At 41.6% G+C, this 13018-nt stretch overlaps 1 protein-coding gene across 1 annotated transcript in view; it reads right to left on the bottom strand.

The window, feature by feature from the left end:
- Positions 1-269: 269 nt before the first annotated feature.
- Positions 270-13018, bottom strand: part of AZI2 (5-azacytidine induced 2) — a 79171-nt gene continuing 66422 nt past the window's right edge. The window contains exons 7-8 of the mRNA XM_040353096.1: positions 10910-11034; positions 270-929 (exon numbers count right to left, since the gene is read on the bottom strand). Of these exons, the coding sequence (XP_040209030.1) occupies positions 544-929; positions 10910-11034 (511 nt within the window). The 3' untranslated portion in view covers positions 270-543. The remainder of the gene's footprint in view (positions 930-10909; positions 11035-13018) is intronic.

The following is a 13018-nucleotide window of genomic DNA, read 5'->3' as shown; positions in this document are numbered from 1 at the left end:
TGCTACACAGTGTGCTTAGACACACATTAAATGAAGAAGACATTACCTTCAAGTTGTGCTGTAAATGACCGTATCAGAGTAGAGTAAAAGATTTATAAAATTACTCTATGTGACTTTCACCTGTCCCTGTAGTGACATTCAGCACAGCAGTCTTCGTCTTTGACCAGGAAACAATAGGGGCGAATAGAAACTAGCAAGCTCTGCAATACTCATAGGCTGCTGCGGTCTTATACTGACCCCTATCAAAAAAAAAAAAGTGAAACAATGCAAATGATACACACCACATAAATCCAGTGTATTTTGTCTTTACAGGTATTACATAGGCATTTAGGTGAACACTACAAATAAGCTAAAAAAAAAAAAAAAAGTAAATCAAACCTATTTAAACAACAGAAATTTTGGGAAAAAATTGCACAGAAAATAATCTACACAACACAGTTTGTGGTGTTATAGTACGACAGCAGATCAGTTTGTACTGGCAAAAATGATATGTATGTATGAAAATATTTTCGAATGGCTCTAAAGTTCAATGAGTGAAACAATTTAGCTTTTAAATGAATATTTTTGATTGCAATAATGTTCTGTATTGGTTGGGGAAGAATTATTTTTTGTTTCCCAAAAAAGCGTTTCGCTTGGCTTTGGTGGGCTTGGCATCACCCAAGAATTTTCTTCAGAGGAAAACTTCTGATAAGAGTCACTGTCCTCACAGTCTCTTCCACCTACTGGACTTGGCCTCTCGTTTGTCCACTGTGTGCGGCCAGTCTTTTCCGGCAGTGTATTGATCACTACACGCGGCGGAGAAGCAGATGCACCATCACAAATATTGTGTTCATTAGGTGATTTTTCATATGCAACACCAGCAGCTGTTATACGCAGTCTACCGCAAGTCTTCTCCAGGTCCTCTTCGCACTGTACAGGGCCACGAGAAGCTGCCAAAGGAAAGTATTTACAATTACTATCAACATAAAGAGATATGCAATGGCATATTTTCTCTTTCCAGGAAGTCAAATCTGTAACCTACATTATCTCACAAAAGTGAGTACACCCCTCACGTTTTTGTAAATATTTTATTATATCTTTTCACGTGACAACAATGAAGAAATTACACTTTGCTACAATGTAAAGTAGTGAGTGTACAGCTTGTATAATGCCGCGTACACACGATCGGACATTCCGACACCAAAACCGTGGATTTTTTTCCTGACGGAATGTTGGCTCAAACGTGTTGCATACACACGGTCACACAAATTCCAAACGTCAAGAACGCGGCGACGTACAACGCTACGACGAGCCAAGAAAAATTAAGTGAGTCAATGATTCCGAGCATGCGTCTAATTGATTCTGAGCATGCGTAGGATTTTTGTGCATCGCAATTGGCTACAGACGATCGGAATTTCCGACAAGAACTTTTGTCGGAAAAATGGAGAACCAGCTCTCAAACATTTGTCGTCTGAAATTCTGACAGCAAATGTCCGATGGAGCATACACACGGTCGGATTTTCGGTCAACATCGAACATTTGTTGGAAATTGTTGGTGTGTACGCGGCATAACAGTGTAAATTTGCTGTCCCCTCAAAATAACTCAACACAGCCATTAATATCTAAACTGCTGGCAACAAATGTCAGTACACCCCTAAGTGAAAATGTCCAAATTGGGCCCAATTAGCCATTTTCCCTCCCCGGTGTCATGTGACTCATTAGTGTTACAAGGTCTCAGGTGTGAATGGAGAGCAGGTGTGTTAAATTTGGTGCCATCACTTTCACTCTCTCATACTGGTCACTGAAAGTTCAACATGGCACCGGGGAGGGAAAAATAATTGTTGCTCTACATATAGATAGCCTAGGCTTTAAGAAGATTCCCAAGACCTTGAAACTGAGATGCAGCATGGTGAACAAGACTATACAGCAGTTTAACAGGACAGGTTCCACTCAGAACAGGCCTTGGCATGGTTGACCAAAGAAGACGAGTGCATGTTCTCAGCATCATATCCAGAGATTGCCTTTGGGAAATAGACCCATGAGTGCTGCCAGCATTGCTGCAAAGGTTGAAAGAGTGGGGAGTCAGCCTGTCAGTGCTCAGACCATACTCTGCACACTGCATCAAATTGGTCTGGATGGCTTTTGTCTGAGAAGGAAGCCTCTTCTAAAGATGATGCACAAGAAAGCCCCCAGTTTGCTGAAGACAAGCAGACTAAGGACTCGGATTACTGGAACCATGTCCTGTGGTCTGATGAGACCAAGATGAACTTATTTGGTTCAGATTGTGTCATTGTGTGGCGGCAACCAGGTGAGGAGTACAAAGACAAGTGCGTCTTGCCTAGGGTCAAGAATTGTGATGGAGTCTCATGGTCTGGGGCTGCACGAGTGCTGCCAACACTGGGGATCTACATTTCATTGAGGAAACCATAAATGTCAACACGTACTATGATGTACTGAAGCAGAGCATGATCCCCTCCCTTCGGAGACTGGGCTCCAGGGCAGTATTCCAACATGATAATGACCCAAAACATACCTCCAAGACGACCACTGCCTTGCTAAATAAGCTGAGAGTAAAGGTGATGGACTGGCCAAGCATGTCTCCAGCCCTAAACCCTATTGAGCATCTCTAACATCCACCAGCTCCATGTAGTTGTCATAGAGTAGTGGAAGAGGACTCCAGTGGCAACCTGTGAAGCTCTGGTGAACTCTATTCCCAAGAGGGTTAAGGCAGTGCTTGAAAATAATGGTGGCCACACAAAACATTGACACTTTGGGCCCAATGTGGACATTTTTACTTAGGGGGTGTACCCATTTTTGTGGTCAACAGTTTAGACATTAATGGCTGCGTGTTGAATTATTTTGAGGGGACAGCAAATTTACACTGTTATACAAGCGGTTACATTGTAGCAAAGTGTAATTTCTTCAGTATTGTCACATGAAAAATAAAATATTTACAAAAATGTGAGGGGTGTACTCACTTTTGTGAGATATTGTACATGGCCAAAATTACCTGGATTAAAATATGGTGTTGTATGAAAAGTTGTTGGGAAGAAATTTTGTTATTCTGTCCTTTCGCAAAACAAGGTTTGAAAAAGCCTTTTCTGGAGTCAAAAATTGCAAAACTTAGTTTACAGATTTAATTATGGTATTTTTTTTTTTTTTTAGTTAGCCATTCCAGGAATGAACTATCATTTCACAGAAATGGTGTCACCACTGTTGTTTTTTGAGAGGTCTGAAAAAGTATTAGCACATTTATTTTTTAAAAGTTATATACCCGCCTTTATAATGAATCCCAGGTTTTATATTCAGCTGTAGCATGAAGGTACTCCACAACTAATTTGAGACATATTTTACATATTATAGTGTTGGTTCTTACCCATGTGCATATAAAATAATACAAAACATAAAGAGCCTGAATGACCCAGTCACTGCAATGATTCACTTTCATCTAATCATGTAAATTATATTACATAGCCTGAACACAAGTAAACACCCCCCCCCCCCCCCCCAACAGGTTCTAACTAGATAGAGCTACAAATCTGAAAAGAGGTCAGGAGCCAAGAAAAAAAATATAGGATTTTTGTAGTCATTAAAAAATATTTTTCTCTGTGTTCATTTCATTGAAGAAGCTGTTTCTTGACATCATGACAAATGGATTATGTTGCTATCTGCAGGAAAAGGATGCTAGGTATAAACATAAGAAAACCCAGGGGAAGCCCCGATTGGTGGCCAAACCCATAATCCACACCAACCAACTCAGTTAGTAGCAAGCAGTATAAAGGATGACGGCAAAGGTATCATAAATACCTATATGAGGAAGGGGGCGGTGTCTTTCAATTAAAAGAAATTCATGGTGAATACACAAATCTGTTACGAAGTTTGACAAATTCAAATTAAGGGCCAACGAAGTCAAGGGTGTTTTTTTCAGGGCAGAGCCGGTACAAGGGGTGGGTGCCCTGGGCGGAGTGTGAGAGGGGGCGAGTTCAGGGCTGTCTTTAACGCAGGGCAAAAGCAGCTGCCCCTGAAGCCCGCGCTGCCTTAGAATAGTTCTCCTGCTGTCGCGGTCACGAACACAGCTGTGCTGTCCATCCTCCCCCATTTTCTCTCCTGGCCGGGTTAACACAAGCGGCCACACTGACAGGGGAGAACAGCTGTGGGCTGTGTGTGTAAGAGCCGATTCGTCCTGCTTCTCCCTCTGTCAGGAGCTGCAGGATCGGAGTGACTGACCTGTGACAGGGAGTGAGACAGAGCGGTCGTCTGTGCTCCCCCATCCCGTCACCCCCCCCCTCAGACTTCTATAGCACAACACAGAACAGAGTGAAGTGTTCTGGCTGTATGCTACAGATCTGAGAGCGCACACACATACCAGAAAGGTGCAGTGTCGCGTTGAAGATGAGAACTGTGAGAAGGATGGGGAGGAATTTGTGAAAAGAGGTGAGAACTCTTTAAAGGGAGGAATTCAATGGTGGCTGTGGACGGACATTGGGGGGTGGGGTTGGATACAGAGGTTGATGTGGAAGGGGGGGTATACAGAGGTGGCTACGGAAGAGGGGGTATACAGAGGTTGCTATGCAGAAGGGGTATACAGAGGGGGTTGGGGTAAAGAGCAAAATTGCATGGGTGCCCCAGGAAAATGGTTGCCCAGGGTCCAAGCAATATTAAAGGCAGCCCTGGGCGGGTTGTTAGCAGTCATAAGAGTATCATTATCCTATGCCGGGCATCACTAAATGTGAATTCTGTGTGGGGGATATGTAAAGGCACAATAGTGTGTGTGTGCGCGCATGTAAAGGGCGAAATACTGTGTGTGGGATGATAATTGAATTTGTACTGTTTTAAGTATATTCTTGTTCTGAAACATTGATTCTTTCTTAAAAACGGGGGGGGGGGGGGGCACGCAGTTTGCCATCTTCGCCCTGGGCAACAAATGGCCTTGTCCCAGCACTGTGTCAGGGGAACAACCCAAGTAACATACTCCCTAGTTTGTAATTGCTTGCAGTAAGTGGACAGAAGGTGTTGGAAAAAGACAGCCAGGGAGAAACCCTGGCCCCCGACAGTACTCAAAGTCAAACACTGGTCCAGGAAATCCTACCAGACCAAGGAGGCTATGGCCAACCGCACTTACTCCATCTGAAATTTGTGCACTTTCACATACTTTCTGGACCTTCAGGCAAACACCTATTTTATTGGGGCTGTGAACATATTAGAATAAACATTTTGGAGCAGGGAACCAGGACTATTGCCTCCTGAGCAGAGTGGAAATTCACAGATTGAAGGTAAAGAACCAATCTGCAATTATATTATGTAAATGGCTGAGCTAGCTTGGTCACACAAAATCCACCTATGCACCAAAAAAAGCAGCCCCAGTTTTGTTTTTTTCCACCTGCTTTTACCTTCTGTTCCTAATAATCCTTTCCAGCAAAACACCAGATGGTCGCCCACAAAGGGCATCTTAGTCAAGGCCTTCTTGAATGACTGATCCACTGACTAGCACTTGAGCCATAACAGGAGTGTCAGGACGCCCACTAACACACAGCCTCTTTCTCTATCTACAAAGTACAGAGTGTCCTGACTTGCCTGCTCGCCCCCTCAAGAGGCTTTCTCCACACCAGGAAGAAAGCCTTGCATTATTGTGTGGAGTTACAGACAGAAGAACAGGAAGTGAAGATTTCTCAGAAGAAATAAGGACATTTAAAAGCAAAATCGAAGGATGAGGTAAGTGAAGGAGGACTGCACTAAGGTAAAGGAAGCAATTTAGGGAAAAAAATGTTCTCCTTTACAACCCCTTTAAGCAAGGTAGGGATCACAGACTCAAACGCCTCTATTCATTAAAACCCAGGTTTCAACAGCCATGCTGGTAAAGCCAGACACTGTGGAGCGGAGTGAAATACAGGGCCTTGGGAAAGCAGATTTGGCCTGCTAGGTAGAGATCGGGGGTCGTCTGCAAGAAGTATGGCGTATGTCTGTGTACCAGGATGTTCAGGGCCGATTTAGTGCCAGAAGAATCACTGTCTTCCTCTCGCTCTATTTTGTAAAGTAGGTGAGGTAGAATGTTCAGTGAATGGAAGGCATAAGTTAGCCGAAACTCAGACTAGGGAATATTTAAGGCATCCAAAGCCAGAGGTAGAGGATCGCTCGTTCCTCTCTGAATTAGGTCTCTCTTTAGAAGGGGGGTCCAGTCCTGGAAAAACAGTGTGACAGCTCTGAGCTGTGCAAGGTAAGCATGTCAGGCTGGGGATGAGTATGCCAATCCTTGACAGTTCAGGGATCATGGTTAAGAGAAAAGACCAAACTCCCCATCAACATCTTGAAAACGTAGTCCCATTTTACACAGTAAGGCCTCGTACACACGAACGGACTGTCCGCTGAAATCGGTCCGCCGGACCGTTTTCAGCGGACATGTCCGCCCAGAGATTTCTGTCTGATGGTTGTACACACCATCAGACAGAAATCCGCGCGTACACGATCCGCGGTGACATGGCCGCGACGATTACCCGGCGACGTGCGCGGCCCTGGAAGGTAAATACTTCCACGCATGCGTCGAATCACTTTGACGCATGCGAGAGATGGCGGCCGATCGGACATGTCCGGTGAGTCTGTACAGACGACCGAACATGTCCGACGGACAGGTTTCTAGCGGACAGGTTTCTTAGCATGCTAAGAAATTTTTGTCCGCTGAAAAACGGTCGGCTGGACAAATGTCCGCCGGAAAACGGTCCGATAGCCGTACACAACTTGTCTGCTGAAACTGGTCCGCGGACAAGTATCAGCGGACAGATCCGGTCGTGTGTACGGAGCCTAACAATCAGAAATACAGGGTCTTACCAGTCCATAACTGTGTAGACCGTATATAAAGTTCAGGCTTCACCTGTCACGGTGTGCATACCCTGAAGAGGTCTTCAAGGACTGGGTTCCATAATAACAGAACACAACCCTAGACCCTATATAGCAAAAGGGGGTTTCTTTTGAAACAAAGGATCCCGATGAGGTCCATCTGCACTCTGGTGTGTGCCAAGTCTAGGACCACTGGGCTATAGATGAGTAGCTTGATAAAAACATTTAATTCACATGCTTGTGTGTATTCTTTTTGATTTTAAAGTGGACGTCCATGCAAAATATAAATCCCTGCATCTATAGACACCAGGGATCTAACACTAATCTCTCTATCCTTGTAAAGAATAAATCCGTATGCATACCTTTTTGGAAGCTGATCTGACCCGCTCTGACTGACTTCCCACGCTGAGCTGACAGCCATGGCCTCACTGTAGAGGACACAGACGACAACGGACGCCCCATAGTAACTCTATGGGCGACATCACTTCCCATTCATGTCACAGCCGTTGTTGGCCGTGTCTCGGCAGAGCTTATGCCACTGGAGATCGGATCTGAGTGTGTCAAACTGGCTTCCAAAAAGGTATGTATACTAATTTATTCTTTACAGGGATAGAGAGGTTAGTGTTAGATCCCTGGTGTCTATAGATGAAGGGATTTAAATTTTTGCGTGGACTTTCACTTTAAATAAACGCTGTGGGATAATGCACTAGGCTGGTACGCCCTCTTTTGTTTGTTTTTTGTAGTGGCATCAGGATATCCTCAGTCATAGAGGGAAGCAAGGCTTGAAGCATTCCCCATTGACATGGTGTCATCTTTTACACCTGTACCAGCCTATCACACTTCTGCGCAGGAGGCATTCTGTCATGAATACCTGTAAAGCACCCTGTAGCTGACAGCGCATGCTTTTTTTGTGGCTGCTACAGTGATATTCCTATATCATATATTAGGCATTTATACCTCCTTAAACTTGAAATGGTGTGCATAAAGATTTTGGCTAAGTAATAGGAGGAGGCATCAAATACAAATCAGTTAGAGACTTTCCTAAAACAATCTTTTAATTTTCAACATTTAAAAGCAATCATTTTACTTAAAGCAGATACCACAAGCTGCTTGTTATTACATTTATTAGTACATTCGGTGTCCCTCTCTCATTTAGTTTTTCTATGATACTGGGGCCTGATGTCTCATATATTGATAGCAAAGCTCCACCAACCAACACCCCTATCCAGTGAGAGGCCAATGTTTACTGAAATCGGTGTAGGAAACACTGGATGCCTTCAGCTGCCATTGCTCTTTGCTGGGCTTCGAATTCATCCCTGCACCTTTAAAGAATATGTAAACCCAACAATTTATATTCCCGATATGTGACTGCTATACCATGTGCTTGTACGAAAAAGTATTCCGTACTCTTTGTATTGTTTCGTTTGTATCAAATACCTGGGAGTTCCTGCCAGTCCCTCTGTTTTTCTAATAAAAACTGGGCAGGTTGGCACATCATGGTCAGCTTTCTGGCTGTGCTGGAAATCAGCCTGCTCTCCTCCAAAGATAAGACTTCTGTTGACATTCCCCATGGTACAGCCATTCACTGGGAAGGCCAGTGTGCTGCGGTTTCTCCTTGCTGAGCTCCATATGCAGCTGAGAACAGAGGGTATGTGATCACTTATAAAAAGGGGGAAAAGGTATTGACAGTTTTTTATATGTATACATAAACATTTTGCCTTTCATTTATATTTTAAACTGCATGGGATCTTTTACAAGATTAGGGTTTACATGTAGGAGAAATAGGTTGCTTCCAGGCATACCTAACCTTCATTAATCTATTGCTATATGTACACTAATATGGCGATTCTCAAATATTGCAAGTACACTGGTGCGCATTCATGTCAGAACAGGAAGGGACCATCTCCAAAACTGTTGCCACAAAGTCGGGACCATGAAATTGTCCAAAATAATTTGATAAGCTGATGCCTTAAGAGTTCCCTTCACTGGAACAAATGGGCCAAGCCCAACCCCTGAAAAACAACCCCACACCATAACCCCCATGCACAGAGTCCTGCCCTCAACCCGATAGAGTACCTGTGGGATGAATTAGAACGGAGACTGCGAGTCAGGCCTTCTCGTCCAACATCAGTGCCTGACCTCACAAATGCACTTCTGGAAGAATGGTCAAACATTCCCATCGACACTCCTAAACCTTGTGGACAGCCTTCCCAGAAGAATTGAAGCGGTTATAGCTGAAAAGGGTGGGCCAACTCAATATTGAACCCTGTGGACTAAGACTGGGATGCCATTAAAATTCATGTGCGTGTAAAGGCTGGCGTCCCAATATTTTTGGCAATATAGTGTCTGTTCCAATATGGAGACTATCAAATCTAATGCAGCGTACACACGGTCGTTTTTCGGCATGAAAAAAATGACATTTTTAAAAACGTCATTTCACATCGTTTTTCGGCTTCTGAAAAACGACCAAAAACAAATTCGAACATGCTGCATTTTTTAATGTCGTTTTTCTGGTTGTAAAAAATGATCGTGTGTGTGCTGAAACGATGTTTTAAACCCGCGCATGCCCAGAAGCGAGTTATGAGACGGGAGCGCTCGTTCTGGTAAAACTACCATTCATAATGGAGTAAGCACATTCATCACGCTGTAACAGACAAAAAAGCACGAATCGTCTTTTGCCAACAAGGAATCAGCTAAAGCAGCCCAAAGGCGAATAGAACTTCCCCTTTAGAGTGCCGTTGTACGTGTTGTACGTCACCGCGCTTTGTTCATAATTTTTTTAAAACGATGGTGTGTGGGCAACATCTTTTAATGATGAAGTTGGAAAAACGTCATTTTTTGGACATGCTGAAAAACAACGTTTTCTTTCATGCTGAAAAATGATCGTGTGTACGCGGCATAAGTCTTAGGCCTAAAATGGCATTTTCATTTTAGTCTTCTGCAATTGTTTCAGTCGTATTTAGTCAACTAAAACTCATTTCAGTCGTCTAAAATCTAATGAGTGTAATTAAATTGTAATGCATAAGTTAACATTTCTCCACAATTTCCAAATTCATTATATATTGCCGGAGTGAAAAATCGATTATGTTATTATTTATGGAATTGAGGTATGAACATGTACTACAGACCAGAGTTAATTTTAAATTTCAATTTAGTTTTAGTCTTTTGACCAAAAGGCATTTTAGTTTTATTCCCATTTTAGTCTCAACTAAAATGCCATTTGTATTTTAGTCATCCCAATTGTTTTAGTCGACTAAAATAGTATTCATTTATTTAGTCGACTAAAACATTTTAGTCGACAATATTAACACTGATTGGCAGGGCTTAACTTTGTAATAAGAGAAAAAGCCAGGGCTCCGTAACAAAGTGAAACTAAATCAGAGGAAGGAACAATTTGAACTTTTATAATTTTAAAAATGTTAATTTAAGGATACGATTGCTCTGCTCAGTGTGAGAAACAATGTAAATAATAAGCATAAACAAGATCAATTAAAAAAAAATTAAATATAAAATCACAAAGTTGTTAGTATATCACATTAACCATAAAAGTAACAAGTTCTAGAAAAGAGGGGGAAGGCAAAGGAATTTGCATATAAAACATATAATACATTTAGTATTATCGTACAATTAATTTAGAAAAAAAAAAAAAAAAGAGCCTGCGTCATTTGTGTTTTTCCAAGACGAAAAAAAAGGACTGGGCAGAGGACAATGAACAAAGTATGCATCTGGCATAAATATGTGAAATGTGTGCATTGTTTTTACATGAAGCAGATATGGTAAAAGGTCAAATACAAATAAACTGTTAACACCTCTGCCTGTACACTTAGGCTGGCTGAGAAAAAAAAAAAGCCACAAGGGGGAACTGAATACAGCACAGCAGAAAAAACACATCAGCAACACCTTTATGTGTGAACTTGACCAGTATGAGACAGAAGCCAAAACCAGAAAACGGCTAGGCTGCAGCTCTAATATACTCAGACGCATCAGCCTCACGCGGCGAGATTCTGATGAGATATGATAGCCACTTGCTCTTTAAAATGGCATTGCAAGGACTGGGGGGTTTTCGAGTAGTCCTATTACAGTAGGCAATGTGACTTGCCTTTCTTGGTTGCAGCCACTGTTCCTTTCAGCTTTCTTAGCACCTCAGCTTGTACTTCAGTCACTAGATGTAAATTAGACATTTCCTTCTTCAGCTCCCAGTACGCCTGCCGCGCGCTGATCTCGCTAGTGAAGAGAAAATAGAAAAAGCTTTCATTTGCTGCCCAGTATCATCTTTATTTCATCTTCACTTTAACCTCGAGCCGCTGCCTTGGCATATTGGCAATTTCATAGTCTAAAGAAATGCTGCTAAAATAACAATTAATTGCGCTACATACATAAAACATACATTGATATACAATAATTCATTAGACTTCAATGTCTAGGTGAACTGCTGCAAATGTATTTCTACGGTGGTCTCTAAAAGTGCAGCATGTTAATTACTGGTATATAAATAAATATATATATATATATATATATATATATATATATAAAGCACAGTGGATTAAAAAAAACTAAACTATTCTATAAAAGTGGATTTTCAACACGAAACATAAAAAAGGATAAAAAACAAACAAAAATAGTTAGTTAATTTTCAACAGGAAAACATAAAGAATTAAAAACAAAAATAATAACAGTATGTGATAAAGCGATAACCAATAGTTAATTTTCAACATGAAAAAAACAAAAAACAAAACAAACAAAACAATAATATGTGATAAAGCGATAACCAATAGTTAAATTTTCAACATGAAACATAAAAAAGGATAAAAATAAATAAAACAAAAAAATAATAGTATGTGATAAAGCGATAACCAATAGTTAAAATACAACTGCTGAATCTAAAGCAAGTAATTAAAAATGCTGATTTTCCAAGTTTTATTATTTTTTATATATTCTATTTATGTATTGCATTTCTTTCCTGTAATAAAATACAAACAAGGGCCCAGATTCCTAAGTCCTAATCTGGCCCGTCGTATCTATGCGACTGATCCGCCGGACCGTTTTCATCGGACATGTCCGCTCGGAGATTTCGGTCAGATGGTTGTACACACCATCCAACCGAAATCCGCGCGGACAGACAGCGCGGTGATGTGGCCGTGCCGTCGCCGCGACGATGATGCGGCGACGTGCGCGACCCTGGAAGGTCAATGCTTCCACGCATGCGTCGAATCACTTCAACGCATGCGAGGGATGGCGGCCGATCGGACATGTCCGGTGAGTCTGTACAGACGACCGAACATGTCCGACGGACATGGTTCCAGCGGACATGTTTCTTAGCATGCTAAGAAACATTTGTCCGCTGGAAACCTGTCCGACCAGATGACCGAACATGTCTGCTGAAACTGGTCAGCGGACCAGTTTCAGCAGACATGTTCGGTCGTGTGTACGAGGCCTAAAATGTCAGTTTTGCCGCGTTTACATGTCGAGTTTGCGCTTAGAAGCGTGTCAAAAAATATAAATAAAGTATATATATATATATATATATATATATATATATATATATATATATATATATATATTATACATACACACACACACACTATCTATCTACATACATACACACACACACACAAAAAAACATTTTGTTTTTTAAATAGGCAAAACCTTGTTTAGAAACGTTTGCCACTTGAAATGCCTCTAAACTGAGCGTCGGACCCCATTTTTTTGCATTCCAAAAAATGCCTCTAAACTCAACTGCCTAGAAACGAACCTATGTACATGTACTGATAATATAACAGAGGAGAGTTCAGGAGCAGTTGAAAAAAATGCCCAACTACATCCGTTTAGCAGCAGCAGTGTACATGAGGTCTTAGGCATTTGATTTGGAAGGACTAGACTTTACCGAATGAAAACCCCATACACTTAAAAATTCATTCGTTCAAGAAAAAAAAATTCCATCGTGCTTCATTACTGTGGTCGAAAACGATCATTAGAAAAACAAACAGACGTTCTTACAACAAAAAAAAAATATCGAACAAAATCTTACTAATTTTTACCCAGCTTTGACAGACTTGTGATCCAGGCACTCTTGAAAAGTGACCCAGGTGGCCAATTGCGGCCCCCCAGGTGATTTAATTTGGCCCCCCTGGGGATTTGGAGAAAATATATATATATATATATATATATATATATATATATATATAGCCATTGCAGCCTCACTCGTGCC

Source organism: Rana temporaria, chromosome 5, assembly GCF_905171775.1.
Source record: "Rana temporaria chromosome 5, aRanTem1.1, whole genome shotgun sequence".
Lineage (NCBI taxonomy): Eukaryota > Metazoa > Chordata > Amphibia > Anura > Ranidae > Rana > Rana temporaria.
This window is presented reverse-complemented; position numbering and strand designations above follow the sequence as displayed.